Source organism: Heliconius melpomene, chromosome 20 (assembly GCF_056956725.1).
Source record: "Heliconius melpomene rosina isolate 202511_hmr_F chromosome 20, ASM5695672v1, whole genome shotgun sequence".
Lineage (NCBI taxonomy): Eukaryota > Metazoa > Arthropoda > Insecta > Lepidoptera > Nymphalidae > Heliconius > Heliconius melpomene.
In genome coordinates, this window is record NC_140408.1 from 5,129,625 (window position 1) to 5,146,782 (window position 17,158).

The following is a 17,158-nucleotide window of genomic DNA, read 5'->3' on the forward strand; positions in this document are numbered from 1 at the left end:
TAACACATTTCCCCAATCGACGCAGTTCCGATACAGAATGTAGACTTCCGCGTTCTTCCCCCGTGACCAAAGCACCCTACTAACTTTAATTTCGTTATTACATCGAGGGAAGGAAGGCAAGAGGGTTTGAGTTAAGATAGCTTCTGTGTTGAAATGTGGCATTTATTATGTTTAGTCATGTGTAGAATATGTGTTCAGAAAAATTAATGCTGGAATTCAAAAAAGAAATAGTAAAATGCTTATTATTTCTAAATTTCACATTTACAACACAAATTTTACAAATTTCGTGGAACTAAAACGTTCAGTTCGAAAGCAAAGAATCATTATAAATAAACACAGTTCTTGGCATACGTTTCATGAAAGCAACTAATGTAGTATTGCAGTAGTGCTTGTGTCTGTCTGGTCACTGGCGTGTATCATTAATGACATCATTGGCCGATGACGGCGGTGCAGGCCGGGTGGTGACGCGAGGCGCGAGGCGGGCACTTTCCCGTTGCGCGAGGGTATGGCCGCCCGACTCGATCGATGCCGCCCCACGTTCACGGTCAACGCCCTCCACCCGCCCTACGCTTCCGCGTCCTCTCCCTCCCGCCCTCGCCTCGCCTCCACCCGCGCCCTATCCCTCCTCCCGCGCCGCACTCTCTAAATATACCTCCTACGACCCTTCAGAGTTGTTATGAAACACAATTAGCCTGACTATTTCGAGACTGTAATCGTCCGACGTTGGCAGGAAGACTAAGCAACTGTTCAAGCTTGGAATCTATAAGTGGATCACGGAGCTAATGGTTGAAGGAATTCATCACTATTTCACTTATTTAATATTCAACAGTTAGGTCAAATAAATAGGAATACCCGTATAAAATATGATATATTCGTACATATAGTTTAAGTTATTTTCTTTTCAGAGATAAAAGATTTAAGACAATTACGTACTGGTACCTACAGTGTAGGCACAAGGAAGCTAGTGTTAAGACACTCCGTTCCCCACTTTCTGCCGAATACTGGAGGCATTGCGTGTTGAGTAACAATGGATGATTTAAAATTATATAAATATAAAATATTTAGTTAAATGCTAGTAACTTTAATAAAGTCATTCTCATAATTATATTTTGACATAACTAATTTGAGTGGGTGAATTGAATTCAACGTACATACATTAGTAACGTGCTACGAGCACACATAGTTAATATATATTAATTTTCATATTCATTGCAAATAAACGTCAGCTCTGACAGAGAGTTCAGCGAAATGCGCCAGACGGGAATCAACTAACAAATTTCCTCTTCCATAGAGCGGTGGAAAAGTGGATAAGAAGTATAATTGAATCCATTAGTACTAGGTAATGTTGAAACAAACTTTACGTTTCTATTTTTTTTTTTAATTTTTATAAAAATAACATTTCCTTTTTTAATATATTAATGTTTTGTTTTAAAAGAACTCTGTTGTACAATGAGAAAAATATTGTAAACACCTAAATATATATTTAAAAAGTTTAAGCTCACAGCTATCTCTCCTGTCACCATCATCCGTGGTACTCCTTTTTCATCAGATAAAGAGATTAGTACTCGCGCCTCTTGACAATTTTCTCCTACTCAAGAATAATGGCTTTAAATATTTTTTACATTTTTGAAGTGTTATTCCATACATAGAAAAGAAAAATACTTAATTAGATTTTTTTATACGTATACATACCAATATATTAAAATATTTATTAATTTGACATGTAATTTATTCTGCCATGTTAATAACAACCGTCGTTGCTAAGCAACGATTTGCAAAGTTTGTTGTTAGAAAACGACACCCAAAATGAGCTTGCTTAACGCATCTTTCTATTGAAAACTAAAAATAATTTCATAAATATATTTAATAAATATTCGTATAGTTTAAGGGGGCGTAGCCGCGTTCGGGTCCACTAGTCCTTAATAAATATTTTTTCCTAAGTAAGCAATCACACTTTCAAAATGTAAAAAAAAAACAAATACACGTATTTGAAAGAAAACTTGCGTTCACATTATCAACAGCAGTATAAAGTAAAAGAGCCTGATGCATACATTCTCCGTATAATTATGATAAAACCACATTCAGCTATAAATAGGCTATTGTTACTAGTTCATGGGACATTTCAATGTATGAATTGTTTAGCCTGCAACCAGAGATGCTATAGAAGACATACATCCGGTGGTTTCTCTGGTAATTGAAATTTCATAGAACACTAATAGGTAACCTACTCAGTTCATAAATTTCTTATGAAATAGTGTTTTAACTTCAAGTTTATCAATTAAATAAAAGTTGAATGTAGCAATTAATTAATATTTAATTAAAATATTCATTTAGTTGAATAAGATTTGAAATTACTTCACAGTATACAAAGCATTGTAAAGTTTTTTATATGCAATACTTTAATTGGGTTTAATATATATTTTATACATATAATATTAAATGAGAACAGTGTATGCTTTTGATAATATAAGATATATAGAAGATAACTTAATAAAGATTATTTCTCATTAAAACTAGAACATGAAACAAAAAACAGTTTGCTCTTATATAGGCAGGTGCTCTTAAATAATAATTAACAATCTACAAAAAAGTAGGTAAACCCTTACGCGTGTAAGGGACTAAGAGCTATTCTATTCCTACATTCATCGGATATTTTCCCCTTTTATAGCACAGACAGCAAATAGCGTCGCAAGTTGGCTCATTTTTGTCCTACCGCCTAAAGGATCCCTTACAGACAAGAGCATTCATTCTCCACCCTGAATACAGCCGTCTACGTAAAGAAAAAGTAATACAAAACTGCGTCTGATGCGACGAGGGTCCTCAGACGGTTCTACGTACCATACCTACATGTATATAATGGTGCAGTGAGTGGGTGAACAGACTGCAGTTAAAGCTGGCTGAATCCCGGAAAACTACCGACCCAGTCTAGACGTGGGGGCACTTCCCTAGCGCCTGCCCCCCGCCTCCCGCTCGCCTCCCTTGCGCTTTCACCAACGACTTGCAGACATTATAAAAACAGAATGCATCGACTTTAAGTGATGTAGAGTGACACCGACAGAACCCTCACTAGCAATAAAAGTTTAAATAGGCTTGAAATAACGTCTGTCGTATTTTATTGCTAATTTTAACTTTACTTAGAAATTAGCAATATTTGGTCGATTACTCGTACATAAATAGATAAAAAATATAATTAATATCAATGATATTTTATATATATTTATGTCTTGTTATATTCTTTCAGTAATCGCTATTAATTGTTGAATTTGAGGACAATTTGTTGGGCACGATAAATATAAATTTCAGATCAACACATCCACAGAAGATACGAGAAGATAGTTAAAAAAATATATTTATAGTGTGTGGTGCTAGAAGAGAAAAAGTTAATAAATTTTTAACTGACGTAAAATAAAAGTATATGATCATCATTGAAATAATTTATAAAACATTAAAGATAAGTTAAATAAGTTTAGTGTTAACTTCAAAACCAATATAAATAAAACTCCTTTACAACTACCCACCTCTTGTCTTGATAGTCTATATTACGATACATACTTAACATAGTTTATAGTATACAAAATATAAGGAACCAAAACGATTCCCCCAGTCTGTTCCCGACATGACCATCGCCTTGAATTAGACTATGCGATATGCATGATTGACTGTGCTGCAGTGGGTTAGTGAGAGTGAATTACAGGGAGGCAGGGTGCAAGCCAGGCGGGGGGTGTTTGCAGACAGGGTGGTCGAGGGTGTGGGGCTAGACGGGAGAAGCCTGACGCACCTCGTTTCCGCACCGCCAACGTGTCGACATACATACAGACTTGCATTACACACGCTGTGTGATTACACCTTACAATACCGTCTGTTACGCTTTTACTATGCGACTACAAAGACTTGGAGGGCTTATTTCGACAGCCTTTAAGATACTCCTTGTTGAGGGTTTTATTCTTTTATTTATTGAAATGATAATTATAGGTCTACCCCTTTCTAGTTATAATTAATCTGAATATATTTTACACCTACGACGTATACCTACGTAATAGTGTGTTAAATTAAGCATTTTAGTTTTGTACACATAAATTAGTAATTATTGACATATGTACATATGTATGTACGTCAGCAGACAATATACATTACATTTACATTTTAAACCCTCTGCGTTTTATTTATTTATTTTTACTTTTTCTCATAGTATAGTATTTATGTATATATAAAAAATGTATCTATATATATAGGTATTACGTGTTGAATGGTGGATTTCAGAGCCACGCTTCGTGTCAGCCAGAGAAAAACAAAAATATTAAAGATTTAATTTTCTCAAGTGGGAATCGAACCCAGAACCTGTCGCATTTACGCAGGCTTATGATGCCCCCTGCACCTTGACTGGTCTCCTATTTGATGATATACAATTATATTATTATCATAAACATATAAATTTACACATACATTTTGTATATATCGTAGATATAATTAATTTTAAAACATTTTAGCTGTATTAATAAACAACAATTTATAACCTCACAAAAACGAAGAAAAAGACCTTTAACCGAAGTGCTAAAGTTATTGACATTAACTGCAAACAGCACAGTACATATAAAAATATATTCTAATGCTATGCGACTATGGTAATTGCAATCGAGTTAGATAGCGCGTCCCTGACCGCGAGGGCCTTGGCCGGGGCCGACGACTCCCGCTCGTGCTACGGCCCCTGTACCCTCGTTACGTAGACCCAACATCGGCATCAGCACTTGCACCGTGCGAAAAAAGGATAAACAACTTGGATTTGAATTGTATACTAACTACCTTGCTTCTTGAGTCCCTTCTCACGCTGCTCGTAAAAATTTTTTATATAGTAATGGACATAGTAGTCTCATTGACTTGAGGCTTATTTATTTAGTGAATGTCGTTTACTATTGAATGTATTTTACATTGATATTTAAATATGTAAATAAATATTTTAATTGTAATTTAATTTAAATTGAATGCTGATTATATTATTATAGCTATCAGCAGTCAGCACATTGTTGTATATATAGATTAGTAGACATTTACAATTTCAAGTTCAGAACGTTTCATATATAAAATCAGCTTCACGCTATATCCCGCACACAGCAGGTTAGACAGAGGGAACCTAGTGTTATAACACTCTGTTCCCTCTGCCTCGACACCAGAATTAATCAATGAAGATATACATTTAAATAGATATTACATTTCCCCGGGCGCAGGAGGCGCCACGACTGTTTTACTAACTAATTTATTTATAATTGAAACAAATAAAGATTAAATTTTAAATTTTTGGTAATTGTTATGAGTAATGCAGCTAAGGTACCAGGCGGCAGGCACCAGGCGCCAGGGGGCAGCGCAGCGGAGGTCAAGACCCGCGCGACGGCGCAGGTCGTCGGCCGGGTCGTGCGGTCGCATCGCATCGCTAATTTCATATGCGAACTCTGACAAACAGCAAGCGGTGCGATTCGTTTAGTGCGCGTTCTTACTGAATTTCATATAAAGTAATTGCAATAAAAGGTGCAATAAAGGTTGCAATAAAATTATATGTGTATATGAGAAACATAGAAAAAAGTAATGCATAATTGTCTCTGTCGAGTTTGATTTCTAATTTAAAAGTTTGATATTAATAGAAATAACCTAATTTCGTAAATTTCGCCACTAAATGAGAAGTCAAGTCTAAGAGTGTTTTAAGGCAAGGTTCCCTCTACCTACTTTGCTGTGTGCGGGATACAGCGGGAAGATGATTATCATTATGAAGTAGGTTTTTAGGATAAACTTTGCCAAAAAGTGTCTTAATATTCGGTTCTCTCTGTCTACTTTGCTATATATGAGGCAAAGCGTAAAAAAATACATTGAAACACCTGTAAGCCTGCCAAAATATAAAAAAAGTACTTCGATATATAACGTCAATTTTTGTTAACGTTTAGAATACAGGATTTTTTAAAAGATATAAATTAAAGCATATTTTTATCTAGTCATTTGTATAAAACCTACCTTTATGTTAACATAACTGAAACACATTTAAGGTAATTAAAAACTAAAGTCAGTAAACCTATTAATTTTAATTACCCTTAGAATTATTTAATAAACGTCAGTACCATTCTTATTCATTGAATTCAATTTACTGCATTTAAAACAAAATGTTAATATTTTGAATTACTTTTGTCGTCTAAATTGACGTTTACATAAACCACGCGTTCGTTTACGCGTGTTACATTGACAACATTTATTCAGAACTTTTAGACCCTCTAAATGTAAAAATATATAAATATCACTGTTTTTCTCAAAAACTAAGCTTATTTTTATGATGTTGTTCAATTATTTATCTATACAGTTCTCCCTTATCAATTTAAGACGTTGTGGCTGACCTGAATGACATAATTTGCAACTAGTTTTTATAATTATTAATTTGTTTTATTGAAATTTGATTTGAGGGCAGCAGAATTTAAATTGAGAAGTAATCAAAAGATCAATAAAATTTTATTGTTAAATAATTTCTAAACTTTATTATTAATTCCTCCTCCTCTCTTCTACATTATAGCAAACAACAACAGTTCAATATGACTCCATTGCAGATATTAGTCACCCTGAATTCAGGACACTTAAGAGGGATTCCCAGTACTATTGATCTAGCTTGTACGCGTCATGGGCTCTCCCAAAACCTACTTATCATTATTGTTAGCTTCCTCCTAATAAAAATGGTTGGTTTATTATATTAATAAGTCTATACAATATCAGAAAATCTAAAAGATTTTCTTTGTAAAATTAAGACGAATTTGGAGACGAAATAAAAAGTTTAATTTGAAAATTTTAATTTATATAATTATAGTGATATTAAAGTTTATTGATTTTGGAGAAATGTGTAAATATTTCTGTCAGACGAAATAAATGACACAAAACTAAAATATAAAATAAAAAGCATAAACCATTACCTTTAAATTTTAAATTAAACACAAATTACATAACAAAAAAAATTAAACAAACAAACATAGAATCGTAGCGGGTCCGTAGCGCTTCTACGAGCGCGGCGCACGAGGTGCCGGGTCACTGGCACCGCGCGGCCAGTGCACTCGTGCTTAGATACTTCTAACATTGCAGTCTTTTTTCTAGTCCCACATTCCTAGCCCAGTCAAGTCAACTGGGTTCACGCTACTTACTCGTATATACCGAGTAATAGCGAGCTAACTAACCGTGCAGCTTCGTTATCTCTCACGGTGGTTAAATGATATCATTAGTTTCTAATGTAAAAACTTGTTATTCTTACATAAAATTTAATTTGTTTTATAATAGAAATATACACTTGTATATTATTGTTAAAAATATATATTTGAATTCTATTTTATGCTTAATATATCTTAGGAACATTGCCATACATTTGGTAGTGATGAGTGTTCTTTTGTGACAAAGAGGACGCTCAGTGATTCAGCACTAAATATATCTGAAAATAGTTAGAAATAGTTTTTTTAGAACTGAACTATTTAAGGCAGTAATAAATAAGCAGTAAAAATATATTTAAAAAGAATAGCTTTCATTTTGATATTATGTTAGCATTAATTAACTTAAAACAAAAATAGGAGTTAATTTTGCTTATTATTGAAATTGTATATTTACACTACTTATAAGTGGAGAACCGAATTGTCTTAAAAGGAACAGTGTTTTAGCACTAGGTTTCTAGGTTCCCTATATCTTAAAATTAAAATTAAATTTAATAATGTCTTCAATTATTATAAAATTAATGGTATTATAAATTAAAAAAATGGGTATTATTTACTGCCTAAATATAATTTTTATAGTAACTTCCCTACAATTTAATTTGTCTTTATTAATAGAAAAAAAAATAGGTTTTAAAAGGGCATAAAACCCATCCATATCGTCCCATTCAGTTTCATAAATACCAAGCCAATAAATATTAATGCGCGATTTGAAATCTCATAGCGCGGTGAGAGTATGTGAATCACTTTCGACGCGCGCGCATTAGATTCACATCTAAAGTGCAACGCCCTGTTGAACTTCGCGAAGTGGGCCGAGTCGACAATATAACTAGCAGTTAGTATAGGCTATATTTGTAATATAGTTTCATTTTCTTTTTGCCTAAGAAATAAAATACTTTTTTAATACAATGATTAGATGTTTATTTTTCTTAAATAATAAATCATCTTCACGCTGTATCCCGCATACTTCAGGGTAGGCAGAGGGAAAATTTTACGAGGCATTGCGTGTTTAATGGCGGACTTCAATGGCGTAATGTGGTACCAGAGCGAATAAGTGAAAATATTACTAAATGAAATAATTCATTCCCTCGAGTGAGGATCGAACCCCAAACTGTTGCGTTACAGTAACACTCTTGTGCCGCTATGCTACGAGGGCCTTCTTTAATAATGTTTTAATTCTAATAAAAAAAAGTACGCGTACGCAAAGAATTAACAACAGAAATTATGAACACCGGATACTTATTCTATATAAGGCACACGTACATGTGGGAGCTTTTATAGGTACTAGAAATATCGCTGTTGTTATCATTCAACATTGAATTTTTTGCCTCATATTACTGGTGGCGCTAGAAGCGTGAGGGACTGGTATCTAAGCAAGTGCGTTCTGAAATAGTCAAGACGGGATCTATTTCCCGGGCAGCTGTGCGCGTTCGTTGCCCCTGCACAGGGCGTTAGATGTGCAACGATCTCTATTATAGCCGCGCCCGCGTCCGCGCCCTCGTCCGCGCTCGCTCCTGCGCCCGCTCTCGCCCCTGCGCCCGCGCACCACTAAACTTGAACTACGAGTGCAACGGGCTTGCACCTCACCTTCACTGCTTAGAAAGCAACATCGATTGCGTCTAACACACACTAGTGTTCTTGTAGGTGTGTATAGTCACAGCATGCAATAAGTAATCAAGTAAAAGCGAGAGGAATATTTGCTTTCAGTCCGATGTCATAATTACTTACGCTGCACATACTTTGTTGAGGCCGTCATCGTGTAGGTGCAACGGTGTGACTGTAATGCGCTGTTTGCAGGTTTGATTCTTATTCCAGGGAATGATTTATTAATATTTTCATTTCTTCGCTCTATCAAGATGACAAAAGCACGGCGTTTAGTTCGGCCACTCAACTCGAAAAATTCGGTGGAAAGTGGTGAACGGAGTGTTTTAACAATAGGTTCCGTCTGCCCCCTGCTCTTTGCGGAATATAGAGTGAAGCTGAACATACTTGGTAAATTAAAAAAAGCAAGATTTAACGCGTCTGCTACCTCGTCGACTGAGAGAATACATTCTCACGATCTTCAATAGTAAGACGACAATCGTGTTTATTATTTAATATTGAATATTTCTTATGTACTTGTATGCCTTGTCCCAGTCATTAATATTGTAGATGTTTTAAATGTAATAATTTATGGGAAAAATGGATGAAAAGTTTATTATAAAATCATGAATTATTTATTGGTTTTACATTGTATCCTGCATGTAGCAAGATAGGTAAAGGGAGTTTACTATTAAGACAATCTACTCGCCACTTTATCTCCGCGTGTTGGGTGGCGGAACTCAACGCCGCGCTTTTATCTTGACAACAGAGAAATATTTCATTTCTTCAAGTGGGAATCGAACCCACAACCTTTCGCGTTGACAGTCACACAGTTGCTTTTCCCCTGCGCCATGACTGGACTCTAGCATATGTGAAGTTTAATAAACCAAATAATAAGTTGAAAAAGATGAAGTATTTTTTATTTCTTATTTAATTAAGAAATGTTATAATATATAAAAAAATATGCTTGAAAGTCAAACAAAATCGTCAATTAAAATTAATTATTCAAATTATTATTTAAAAAAAAAACAACACACACAGGTAAACACGATGCATAGGTAATTAGTTTTGATATGTGAACGAACGATTACCCCTTTAAAGTCGCTTCAACAAACCAGATAAAATACGCTGACATTAAAATGCACTTGTTACGCAGCAAACAAAATGTTTACCCTTCCGTTTTATGTGAGCCTGGTATTCGATTGCACCGAAGTGCATTGTTGCTGCTTCAATGTATGTATGTATGTAATGTTGCAGCAGTTATACAGATTATATATTTTGTTATAAGATATTGCGTCAAAATAGAAGATTGGCTTTTAATCCAGGAAATTTATTTATTTATAGTCTGCTTTTTTTCTGTTTTTTAATGATTGTAGTTTGTAAGTGGTGTGAAGCCGGAGATCGTAGGTTCTTTTTATGTTATGAAGGATGCGTTGCCTTGACCGTACCCTGTCTGTTACGGAATAAGATAAATAAATAATAAGTAGTGATTTTTTATTGAAACTTAAACAGAAATATTCGATTATACAGCAAATATTTACGAAAATTAAAAAAAAATAATACTACAAATTTCGTCAATTTAAATAATAGAAATAATAGTAATTTTTCGTTTCGCTAGAAGATGCAAGTGAAAGAGAGACGGCCATACGTAATCAGTATGCGTTGGCTTGTTGATGTTGTTGTATGACGTTTAAATCGTGTGTGCATACATTTATAGTTACTCTTATCCATTTATTCTTATTTTGTTAAGAATTTCGTAAGATAATATTATTTTCATGTCATTCTTTTGTTCATTCTTTGTAGAAAGTTGAAAAATTATTTAATTTTGAATATAATGATAACAAATAACATCTGTTTGTATAACTTTAAACTATATTTATATGAGATAAGTGATAATAATCAATGAACTAGAACCAATTTGATTTCATGGTGGACATTTACAAGAAACAATGCATAAACTGTAGTTGTATAATAATGAAGCAATTTATTTAACGATGAAACGCTTAATGTATTTGCTACGTGACTTTATTTTTTATCTGGAACTTTGTGAAGGTCGGACAAGATTATTTTCATTTACCTATCGTATTTATTGAAATAATATATCATATTTTTGTATGTAGGGTCCGCAATACTGTCAATTCTAATATCCGCAGTAAAAACAAAAAAACGTGGCCGTCGTGGCCGAGGCCAGGGGCACAAGGGCGTGACTTTAATGGTTGTGGGTTCGAGCCCCTCTCGGGGAATGATTCACTATTTATTAATATTTTCATTTCTTCCCTCTAACGCCAAGGCAAAAGCCTGGCCTTGAGTTCCGCCACTCAACAAGTAATGCGTCGAAAAATTCGGAATTGCTGAAAGTGGGGAACGGAGTGCCTTGACACTAGGTTCCTTCTGCTTATCCCGCTGTAAGCGGGGAACTGATTTTTTTAAATTTGTATAAAACAACCATCCATTCCATAATGTTTAAAGTGTTTTGTTGATTCACTTATATTTGTAATGTAAAACATGACAACTCTGGGGTAGGGTCAACGAACGCGTGCTTAAAAATAACGATTACCGAGTATGATATTTGTATACATACTTGAGATTTGAGAACATTATGTATTTAGTAATATATAGGCAACCATAGACTAATATACAACAAGTATAAGATAATGTTTAATTTAGTTAAAGCTACAAAATATTTATATAATCGAGATACAAATTCGTGGAATAATTAAAGTTCTTTCCGCCTATATTTATTTATATATTTAATTACTTAAAAGAGGAATCCATAGCTGTGTATAGACGATAAATAATGTTGACCGAGACGTCTTTCCGGGTGCATCCCTGCATCGATCGGCCGTGACCATGGCAACGCGAGCGGAGTGCGTGGGTCAGGGGCGTTATCGTCTTGTCAGTTAAACCATAATATATTAACTATAGCATATACGAGTTATTTAGGATATTGTTAGAACTTAAACTAATAAAAAGGTTAACAAATTTGCATATAAATTAATAAGATAAGTTGATAAAATACTGTATTCAAAAGTTTTAAGATTTAAAATAACACACATGTGATGCAGTTAAGCAGTGCCGTTTGCAATATAGGAGATTTCTTATCAATGGCCTTCAATGCACTCGAACTGCAAAAACGCGGATGCAAGAACGATAATATTTTTAGCTTCTAGTTTGATTCAAACTCGACGTTTCAGTTTTTATATAATAACATTATAACCTTAGCGAATATAGGCACACATAACAAATATATTTAAAAAAATATCATGTGTACTGTTATAGCATAATATCAATTAAATATAAAGAAAACTCTAAGAATTGAAACAGCTAGTTCCTCATTCACCTGGAAACGTTAACTATAATACAAAGATGGCATTTAACTGAAGAAATAAGTTTATTTAAAACCAACAATATAATACCATAAAACCAGAAAATATAACGTCTCAATACAAAAAACATTGACAATAGAACCACTAAATATGCGTATATAAGTAAATACTGCCTTGAATTTTGCCTCACCGAGTTTCTGCCTACCCGGCTGTAGCTCTCGGCAGTGATGTTACAATTGTGCCTTGACCTTGTCGTATAGCTGTGTGCTTACGATAGCTCTAATATACTTCCTATATCGTGTGCTAGTTCAAACACTGGCATTGGTGTATTTTGGCTATATTTATATAACCCGCTCTAATTATTATTATAAGATTCTTTACATCAACTTATTTTCTGAAATTTTCTTTAAAATCTTCACATTCGTATTGTCTTTAATATATATACAATACAATACAATACAATTACAAATCAGAGAATATATTTAAAAAAATAATATACATGAAAATTAAAAAAGCAACAGAAAAATATACTATTTAGTTAAATTTCAATATCAATCTTGTTAAACGTTAACTTTTTGTGGCCATGACCTCCACTCGGTCAAATTAACAAGGGGTGGCGCGGGGATCAAAGTGAAGGCCGTAGGAGGCAGGGTCGATGGTTGAATACTTTCTTTCTTTCTTCGATTTTATTTGTTGCCGACCGACTCCATAAAGAATTTGACCGTTTAACACTCTGTTTACACAATTAATTGAATTTGACATAGCTGTTTGTGTTATGAAGCAATTTATTTATTATAAGTGTTGCGAGTGACGCGAGGTGACCTATCGCAAGGTTGTGCCGACACTTCCCTGTATGTTCTATCGTTGTTACGTACTCGTATGTAGATAATTTTGCGCTATATATAAGTTATATGATTACAATAACATGTTGATTATACAATAGTATATATTTGTAATATTTATGTGAATACAACAAAAATGATATTAGTTTAATTTATAACAATTAGTCATATATCTCACTTTTCTAAGGAACTATGTAGATATAACAATTATTTAAAATAAGGACAATTTAATGCTCTGACGAACAGACAGACTGACTCAACGAAGTAAATAATGAAAATTTTTTATTATTATTAAGAAAATATAAAAATAATAGACAAGTGACGCTACGTATTATATGTACATAATCTATCAGTAGGAAATAATTTCCTCTTATTGAAGGTTGTGATAACGTATTATACCTACATATATAAGATATATGAGTATATATGAGTTGAGGGTCGTCGTGATTGTTAAAGATTTGAGCCGGCAAAATACATAACTAAACATAATATTCAATATTAAATTAGGGTTGAACTGATATTTACATATAGATAAATGCTATAGCTCAAGGCGTTGCGTGTTGAGTGGCGTAACTCAACGCCGCGATTTGTCCCAACATCATAGCAAATAAATGGAAATATAAATTTAAATAAACATTTAATTTCGAGTGGGGATCGAACCCTCAACCAGTCGATTTTGCAGCACACTTTGTGCGGTACTCTATGTAAGCTAAATATTCCTCAGCATTACTGAAACGAAGACGGTTGCAGGGGTCGCGTGCACCTGCGCCTGCGCCGCTGACATTACCAGATATGATATGACTATTATTTTGTCACTGCTATCGGACCAATGTCAACGTGACCTTAATGGCACCGAATGACGCGCCGTCACCACGCGTTCGTCGCTCTGACCTTGCTATATTTATTTAATCTTCCATTCGCGAAAACGTTGTTAGCATAATCATTTTTCATACACGTCAATACGTCCCTGCCAAATATGTGACTTTTAAACAATAGCTATACTGATAAAAGTGTTTATATTTATTTATTCATATTATATATTTGATAATAAAAGGTATGTTTGCTCTACATTGCAGTCTGTAGATTTGGGGGTCTATCTGCATTGTTGACATATATAATATGACATGAATAATTTAATCTGTTCGTTAGGTATTATTATTTTTTAAGATTTCACAAAAAAAAGGTCAATTACTAGTAAATAAATATAAGAAAATATAAGAAAAAGAGACTGTTATATCTGTCCTTATTATACATAATTGTCATATATTAAAAAAACAGGTTCAAATATCTATTTGTGTTATATAAAGTAACGTAAATAAATAATAAGTTTCGCTTATGGTGTAGGTAGAGGGAATAACTTGATGACTCACCCTATTCCCCACTTTTTGCGACTCAAGAACGATTCATTATACTAATATTTTCCATATAATCATTCTATATAATATTTTGTATATTAATATCTTATATACATATTACATATTATAATATATGTACGATTTTCTCAATTCGGAAAATCTTCTCTTGGAGCATGGGGGGAGGAAGATTGCTTAAGAAATCTACATGCCAAGTTCCAGAATTTTACGTTGCGTAGTTTCGGCTGTGCTATAACTTCATAATTAAGATATTCTATTTACAATGCGATAAATACAGATTTAATAATGAAAACAAGATTGTCTTACGTATATGATTATATGAATAATGTTTTAAACGGCTTATTTTAAGTATTTTCGCTTAAGATTATCCGTCACGTCATGTTATTGGCTGTTATAGCGTGACAGGTATAAATATGTAAGTATTGATTTATTATACTTAGTGATTTCTAAATGAGTATATTAGTAATTTCATTCTAACTTTGTTTGCGAAATTTACATAAATATTGTGGTTCCATTTATCTCATGAAAAAAAGTTTAAAGGACAAAGATGATTGTTGAAAAGACCAAATTTATACTATTTTTAATTTATATTTTCATTACATATAAATATATCACAGTAGGTAGTGTTTTATTGTGTATATACTTGATATATATAATTAAATCTAGAATTCAATTTCCATTGTTTTTTGAAATACTATGAAAATGCCGTGAGTAGTTTAAGATAAAAGTTAATGGATCTCTCTCTACTGGATCTGGTACTATCTCTAAATAGTAATCATTAATTAATTATAAACAATATCTACTTGTATATGTTTTTGGTATATATATAAATTTCGACAAATATATAATTCTCAAATAGTTTATATTATAAGGGAAAATCTTTATTTAAAATTTCCCAAACCCTATTCAAAAAAAAGAGGAAAATATGAAATAAAAATTAATGATTAAAATCGCAAATAAAAATATTTATACGTAGAGATATATAGTGATCCTTCACTATACATACTTTTAGTATATACAATAATAAATCCTTGAGTGTTGTGCAAAAATCCTTTTATTAAGCATCCGCATTCGATATCGTTATATCATTATTATCATCTATATGTAGACGTTCGTAACCTTACTTTGTTTACATTACCGTGTATAATAAGAGTAATCAAAGCACTGTTTATATATTATGTATTTGTAATATATATGACCTTCAATGATCGTCGTCATCACCCGGAAATTGCCATATAACTGTAAACGCTACGTTACAATTTTCCAAAGCAGGAAGTATAAGTCCACGATGGTCAAGGTAGACTAAATTATGTTTTATCCATATCATCATATTATATTGAAGATAATGATTAAATATGTTTACATATTAAATAAATTTTAATAGAAAACATTAAAAGTATATAATAAAATATTATATTTAACAATTGTCACAACAATTCATGTATAATAAAAATTAATCTAATAACCATGTAAACATATTTAGAATATTAAAGTAAATGTAAAGTTTTAAACATGGTATGGTATACAAACAACAACGACTTACCTAAATCTGGAATAGAACTTGAGGGTTCCTCAAAAAGTTGTGGCTTGTGGAGTCGAGACGGCGGCGGGGGTGGTGGCGGCGGTCGCATACATTGGATGACAGAGTGTGTCGGCTGCGGCGGCGGCGCCGGCGCTGGCAGCAAGCACGGAGCGCGAAACTCTTTCCCTGGGGGTGCCGGCAGTTCCAACCTTCGAGCACTGCCCATCATCTCCATTTCGAGCCCGTGGTCCGCCGGCTCCCGTTTCGGCGAAAGCTTAGGATAGCACTGCATTTTACGTATAATTTAATAGTTATAAAATAAATAAAGTATTTTGTCCCTATAAAAAGTTTTTCCAAACGTCCACAATCCTCACATACGAGTACAGTCGTACAGTGCGTAGTACAGGCGCGGGTCGGCGCGCACCGCTCGCCGCGACCAACTTTCTCTCACTGGCGTGGCGCGGCCGCGGCCGGACGAAAGTGAATCTGCAGCGGGTCCCCGCGCCCTTGCCCGCGCCCTCAGGTGTCCTGCACCGCCCGCCCAGCCTGCAGCACGCCCGACACCCGACGTCAACTTTAACCTTAGGTTCTGACCTCTTCAGTGCAATGCTCTTTAAGTTCCCTATTAAAAATTCTGCTAGTGTTTGCGGCTATTAACTGAAATATTTTTATCTAATAGCTATATGTTATGGACCCTTAAATATCTATTAAAAAAAATAAAATAAACGATACAGACGTATTTGATTTATTCTATATGTTACAGGCTATAAATTTAAATTACCCTTATAATAAAAATGAAAATTGATACAATGTAAAGCCAAAAATAAAAAAAAAATTGTTTCGCCGAATTCTATAGCTGCATAATAAATAAATATGAAGGATTTTCGTACTTATGTACAAAATGTACACAGAGGTAATTAAATATTAATGTTTAAGCTACAGATTCCTAATTAAATTAATATTTATTATTTAATTATTTCACAAATAAATCTTTATTATTTAAAATTTTTAGACAGTAAGGAATGTATATCTGATAAAGATAAAAATAAAATTGTGTTATCATTTCGGATTCCGTCAGTGACTCATTCATAGATACACTACAAAATAATTAATTAAATAATAATAATAAATCAAATATAAGTGCAAATTTATTTAATATTTTAAGTAGAAATTAAATAGACCCGTATATTTTTTCAGTAATTTCAGTTAAACAAAAATAAATATTTCATCACAGACTTTAGGGCTATCTACTTATATCATCTATGTGTCAAAATGACTGAAAGTTACATTAATTTCTTTC

At 33.4% G+C, this 17,158-nt stretch overlaps 1 protein-coding gene across 1 annotated transcript in view; it reads right to left on the bottom strand.

Annotated features, from left to right (window-relative positions):
• Positions 1 to 16,291, bottom strand: part of Eip75B (Ecdysone-induced protein 75B) — a 77,089-nt gene extending 60,798 nt beyond the window's left edge. The window contains exon 1 of the mRNA XM_085204715.1: positions 15,880 to 16,291. Within this exon, the coding sequence (XP_085060841.1) occupies positions 15,880 to 16,150 (271 nt within the window). The 5' untranslated portion in view covers positions 16,151 to 16,291. The remainder of the gene's footprint in view (positions 1 to 15,879) is intronic.
• Positions 16,292 to 17,158: the final 867 nt, after the last annotated feature.